The sequence below is a fragment of the Gymnoscopelus braueri genome (assembly GCF_963280865.1).
Source record: "Gymnoscopelus braueri genome assembly, chromosome: 3".
Taxonomy (NCBI): domain Eukaryota; kingdom Metazoa; phylum Chordata; class Actinopteri; order Myctophiformes; family Myctophidae; genus Gymnoscopelus; species Gymnoscopelus braueri.
The window spans coordinates 13,122,765-13,129,555 of record NC_137612.1 but is presented as its reverse complement, the minus strand read 5'-3'; the positions used below and the strand labels follow the sequence as shown (position 1 = coordinate 13,129,555).

The 6,791-nt window shown below is 40.2% G+C and overlaps 1 protein-coding gene across 2 annotated transcripts in view; it reads right to left on the bottom strand.

Annotated features, from left to right (window-relative positions):
- Positions 1 to 297: 297 nt before the first annotated feature.
- mdfi (MyoD family inhibitor) overlaps positions 298 to 6,791 on the bottom strand; it is a 77,517-nt gene continuing 71,023 nt past the window's right edge. The window contains exons 5-6 of one of the 2 annotated variants that reach the window (XM_080423711.1): positions 5,956 to 6,222; positions 298 to 4,907 (exon numbers count right to left, since the gene is read on the bottom strand). In XM_080423711.1, coding sequence (XP_080279837.1) covers positions 5,969 to 6,222 — 254 coding nt within the window. In that variant the 3' untranslated portion in view covers positions 298 to 4,907; positions 5,956 to 5,968. The remainder of the gene's footprint in view (positions 4,908 to 5,955; positions 6,223 to 6,791) is intronic. The other variant, XM_080423712.1, reaches the window with a different exon arrangement.

The following is a 6,791-nucleotide window of genomic DNA, read 5'->3' as shown; positions in this document are numbered from 1 at the left end:
ACCTTCCCCCAATATGCCATTAGGTTAGGTTTTGGGTGTTATATCCAGGGGTGGAAAGCAACTAAGTACATTTACTCTTAAGTACTGTACTTAAGTACAAATTTGAGGTATTTGTACTTTACTTGAGTATTTCCAGTTTCCAATACTTTTACTTCTACTCCACTACATCTCAGAGGCAAATATTATACTTTTACTCCACTACAATTAATTGTCAACTTTAGTTACTAGTTACTTTGTAGATTTTGATTATTATTACAAAGCATAGTCTACATTTACCACTTCAGCCCTATGTACATTTCGGCCATTAGAAAATAGCCGATCTACAAGCTCACAATGCGTCGCATCGCAACACATTGTGAGCTTGTAGATCTGCTATTTTCAAAAGATTTGTATACATTTGAAAACTTTAAATGGGACATTCTGCACAATGAGTACTTTTACTTTTGGTGCTCTAAGTACATTTTGATGCCAATACTTTTGCACTTTTACTCAAGTACATTTTGAATTCCGGACTTTCACTTGTAACAGAGTATGTCTATAGTGCAGTATTGATACTTTTACTTAAGTAAAACATTGGAGTACTTTTTCCACCACTGGTTATATCCTCCATGATTAGCTTTTAACAGAAACATTAATGATCGACAGTGTTATATCATTTTAGCCCTTAAAATAGGGTTTTAATTAGACATAGCTGTGGTTAGCAGCCGTTAACCGCTTAAACCCTGTATATACTTTAGTTGACCGGAGTTCCCCAGGGGTCTATACTAGGGCACCCTCCTTTTTCCCCTCTCCACTAAACATCTTCAGCGAAAATAGCTCATCGACAAGCTTTAAACAAGCTTGTAGATCTTCAATTTTGGAATGTTCGCCCACTAGAATAGGGACACTAGGGTTCAAGTGGTTTTAAGCAAAAAGAAAATAAAAAACCCTTCTTTGTAGATGATGCTTTGTTAAAGGAGAATTTCGGGTGGTACAAGTGGTACCGTAGAAAGAAATCATAACTCCATCCCGAGTCTGCCGCAGCTAAAAACCCAGAGCGGATGCTCCATGCTCTAGATCGTGTTCTATCGCAATTGTCTATATTATTTTTTGTTCATATCTGACTTTCCTAATGACAGAAAACTGTCCACGGGGTTTTTGTCCCAAATGGGCCGCCGTAGTGTTTACATCAGCGATCACGGGCGAAATCTCGTCTCGCGAGACTTCCAGAGGGAGGGGTTCATCTCACACAAACACCGTTTTTTTGTCATTAGGAAAGTCCGATATGAACAAAGCAATATATATAAAATCGCGATAGAAATACGCGATCTAGAGCATGGGCCGTCCGCTCTGGTTTTTAGCTGCAGCGGACTCTGGGTGGAGTTATGAATTCTTCCTACTGTAATATCATATTGTAATATCATATAAAAGGTAAGAAAAATGTAGTCCGAAGTTCTCCTTTAACCCATTAAGACCTGAAGCCGTGTATCTATATCAGTGGTGCTCAAACTTTTTTATGTCAAGGACCCCCAAAATGATATGTATTTGGCCACCGACCCCCATCTCAAAATGTTTTGTTCCAGGGACCCCCATGAAGCAAAGATTTGAGTTACAAATGTTCGCTTTAAACAATATATATATAAGATTTGCACAAATTTTCACGATTTTTCAAAAAATAGCAGATCTACAAGCTCGTGTGCTTGTATATCTGCTATTTTTGAATAGCCAAAGTGTAAAATAATGCTTTTTAGCTCAAAAGAAAAAGTGACACAGATGCGTTCCAGGTCTTAATGGGTTAATAAACTATGGTCCAGTTACAGCAAAAAAAAAACAATTCTTTGGCATTTGATTTCTGAGGAGAGAGAAGGAAAAAAAAGATTGCACTAACAGTGTTGGATCAGAGGAGAGAGAGAGAGAGAGAGAGAGAGAGAGAGAGAGAGAGAGAGAGAGAGAGAGAGAGAGAGAGAGAGAGAGAGAGAGAGAGAGAGAGAGAGAGAGAGAGAGAGAGAGAGAGAGAGAGAGAGAGAGAGAGAGAGAGAGAGAGAGAGAGAGAGAGATGTATCAAAGTTCAGTTTAAAATGCACAACATACACACTCATCTATACGTGAACGTCTCCAGAGGTACTATAGGTTTCTGTTATCATAAGGCGTACCATTCAGACTACAAGCATATGGATCTAACTTAGCATAATATTGCAAAGATATTCACCGAGGGACTTAAATTAGATTTTGAGTTAGAGAAAAAAAAAAGTCTGCTTTTGCTTTAACGGAGAAGAGAAGCCGGTCGAAACCTGATAACACAGAAATGTGATTTTCACATTGGGTGGAGGAGAGAAAAAAATGCAAATATCTCAGCAAAAAATCTACACAATAAGGATTAATAGAGTTTTTTTTTTCTTTTTTCTTTTTTTGTTGTTGCTAAAGGCAAGGAATCTACTTGAGAGGGAGAGAGTACAGGCCTTTTGCCAAAGCCAAGGTCGTTTGTTCACATACTAGCACGAATGACAGGAATAAATGAAATGAATTAACACAAAAAAAAAAGAGTCTTATGTCCTCCAGTTCTCTACCAGTTTTAGGAATGTTTTCTGAAATGAGAATATTCACAGAAGACAGCCGAAGCCCTTTTTTTACATGAAAGAAATGTACAGGAAAGAAAATAATAAACGAGAATATGAGATGCAACAACGATAAAATCATGGAGAAACTCTTTGATTAAAGAAGCCTCTCTCTTCACATGTTAAAGAGTAACGGAGCAGAACGTGTCACTAAAGGGCCGAACACACACCAAGCACCATAACTACACTATAACCATAAGCATAAATATGTTGTTTTAAATATCTAAACCAGCTGTCTTCAACGTTTTTCAGGCCAATGACCCCTTAGCTGAGAGAGAGATGAAGCAGGGACCCCTTAGCTGAGAGAGAGATGAAGCAGGGACCCCTTAGCTGAGAGAGAGATGAAGCAGGGACCCCTTAGCTGAGAGAGAGATGAAGCAGGGACCCCTTAGCTGAGAGAGAGATGAAGCAGGGACCCCCCCACTATATATTGGATTCATGTTAAATGTGTGTTTTCAGACATTTAACCACTTAAACCCTCAATACTTAATAATTGTTAGTTATGGCTATAGTTATAGTTCTTGGTGTGTGAATGCCCTTTAATGCCACACAGCAAAGTCCTCTGTGTTTAGAGGGCAAGACTAGAGGTTTGGGTTGTGTATTTACCTTGCCATGATGTAACTCCAAAGGTGGACAAGAAATCAAAAATTATTGCTCCATTGATTAGGAATTGATAATTGAAAATATGCTCCTCATTGACTTACATTATACGCTGAAAAAGGTCTCACTCTTTTAGAACATAAACAAACACAATCAAAGCTGATTCAGACAATATATAACAGCACCTGGATCCACGGATCCGGATATTCAAATAGTAAAATCAACATCATATAAATGTCACTTGATGTCATACTAATAAGTTCACTTTTGCAAGAACTGATCTTTCTAATCAATGGAGCAATTATTTTTGATTTCTTGTCCACCTTTGGAGTTACATCATGGCAAGGGAACTACACAACCCAAACCTCTACCAAAGTGGTCTTGGTCTGTAATGAAACTCTGAGGATTATTAAAACATATTCACTTCATTGTCTTAGTTTAACCACTTAAGTCCTCTATATACTTCATCATATGACAAATTGCGACCTCTGCAAGGTTTTAGATTATCTATTTTTTTTAAATGGATTGGAAATTACATTTATTGGAAATGTACGGATTTATTTGGAAAGATTTGCCATAATTAAATCCCCAAATATGGACACCAGGTCGAAAGTGCTTAAAATGAACATTGAGGATTTTTACTGTGTAGCATCGCATATCGTCTCTGTCGGATGGAAACCTCATATGTCCAAAACTGTTACTTTTCAGGATTAAAGATCGACAAGCTCAAAACGCGACGCTTCGCGCCGCGTTTCCAGCTTGTGGATTCGGCTACTTTTGTGTGACGCTGTAGTATGATCAAGTAAGGCGTTCATTTACGAAAAAAAACACAAAAAGTTAGAATATGGAGATAGGAGGTTTCGATATGCATGTTGCAGGACAAGGTAAACAGGACAGATTCCGTCTTCCTCGCTGCTACATTCCGGCAAATCCGACTTTTGGACATCGTTTTCCTCCTATAAAAGGTGAGGTGCATGTTAACAAAAAATAAAAAGGGAATGTTTTGGGTAATATTGCCACTTTGCCCCCATTGGCGTTCCCTCTGCTTTTAGGACGACTTTTAGACACGGACACAGAAAGGACAGCAGAGTGTTCGTCACATGATGCTCCAGTCGGACCGTCCGTCGTGTGCACTGAGCAATAAAGGTGACTGGCGACGCTTTAAAAAAAAAAAAACTCCCCAGACTGTAAGATGTTGACCTTGGCCAAGGACAGCGTCGCCTTCTAACGTTTCTACTGAGATCTGAGAGGGTCCATTTTCCCATTACGCCACGCCGCTCTTATCTACAGAAACACTAAAATCCGGTTAAATGGAGCCATTTTCTCATTTGCCTGTGGAGGTCATTTTTCATGCTCGGGGAACTCCACTCACTCAGCTTCCAGACACAAGGGGCCCCCCCGGTTTGGTAATGAGAGCCTGTTCATTGGAGGGTCCAGAGAGGAACGAACGAACGAACGCCGTACGGACCCCCTTTCCTCTTAGAAATGGCGAGGCTGATGATAATTTGCAGCCTGTGTAGGAAAAGGTTGCGGGCCGCTTAGCACGTGCCGGGGTCCTTCTGTCGGTCGAGACGTCAGGGGACGAGCCCCCGAAGAAGGCCAGCCCGGCGTCGTCGTCTCCTCTCCCTCGTCCTTTTATCTTTTTCTCTTTTTTAAATCGATTGGAAATGTAGACCGGTGACATCGGGGTCAGTGCTGTTGCTCGGCAAAACCCTGTTTTTAAAGAGGAAGAGGGAAAAAAACGAAGCTTCAGAGACAATTCAACCAATCACGAGAACCCTAATGCCAACTCCCCTCCCCCCCGACACACACACACACACACGCACACACACACACACACACACACACACACACACACACACACACACACACACACACACACACACACACACACACACACACACACACACACACACACAGCTATTATAGGAAGCCACTCAATTATGTCCGCTGGTGTCCAACAAGTATATGTTAACTATATTGTATGTAACAATGTTCTGCCGTATAGACACTTTGTAACTGGCTGTTTTCCTATTGTCTGACTGCACTGGCAGTGTTTATGTCCTTTGTACAAGGTATTCTTGTACTTCTGTTTATGTGGACGTAAACAAATATTTCAAATGTGTGTGTGTGTGTGTGTGTGTTGCAGTGTTGATTTCGTCGACTAAAACTATGACGAAAAATGTTAGACGAAAATGAAATAAAAACTAAATAAAAACTAAGCTACGATGACTAAAATTAAGACTAAATATATTGACAATTTCATTAACAAATAAAAACTAGACTAAAATGTTAGTGAGGGACTAGTGGAGAAGAGATCCAGTAGAACTAAAAGACAAGTCATTTTATGTTTGGTGTCAGGTGTTATGTCAGGTGTTGCGCTCTGAAAATAGCAGATCTACAAGCTCACAACGCATCGCAGCGCGACGCGTTGTGAGCTTGTAGATCTGCTATTTTCAGCATGCAACCAAGAGTAAAAACAGCCATTACGATCAAGGCACCACCAAAATACATTTTAATCGACTAAATCAACTGTAGATTTAGTTGACTATAATCTTATGATTTTTAGTCGACTAAAACTAGACAAAAACTGAAACATTTCAGATGATTAAAATATGACTAAAACTAAATGGAATTTTATTCAAAAGACTGACTAAAACAAAATAAAAAATTGTTGTCAAAAATCAACACTTTGTGTGTGTGTGTGTGTGCGTGTGTGTGCGTGCGCATGTGTGTGTGTGTGTGTGTTGCAGTAAGACACCTACGGAGGCCTTTCAGGAGGAGAAGCAGAGTCCGCAGCACTCCATGCAGATCTCCAGGCAGTCGGCGGACTCGCAGCACGCGTCGATGATGCCACAGTCCATGTCGCACGGCAGGTCGCAGTCGCCGCACTCCTCCGACGCGCAGCAGCAGCAGAAGCACGAGTCGTCGCCGGCGCACGAGCCGCACGTGGCGCAGTCCAGCACGATGTTGCACAGCGTCAGGAACTCACAGAACAGACAGGCCAGGATGCAGTGGACGCAGCAGTCTGGAGGAGAGACAGGTTAGAATGCATTTAGTTATCTCCTTTTTGCACAGACCAAGGGGGTCGGCCTATAGGAGGCTTTGTCTGTCGGTCAGCTTGTAGATCTGCTATTTTCAAACATTTTTGTACTTTTACTGTTAGTACTTTAAGTACATTTTGATACCAATACTCAGTGGTGGAAAGTAACTAAGTACATTTACTTAAATACTGTACTTAAGTACAATTTTGAGGTATTTGTACTTTACTTGAGTATTTCCAATTTCCAGTACTTTTACTTCTACTCCACTACATCTCAGAGGCAAATATTGTACTTTTACTCCACTACAATTATTTGAAAACTTTAGTTACTAGTTACTTTTCAGATATAAACTATGATATAATGAAACATGCATTAACCACTTTAAACCCATTTTAAACCTAGGCTATTTGAAAATAGCAGATCTACAAGCTCACAACGCGTCGCATCGCGACGCGTTGTGAGCTTGTAGATCGGCTATTTTCAAATATTTAGTACTTTTACTTTTGGTACTTTAAGTACATTTTGATGCCAATACTTTTGTACTTTTACTCAA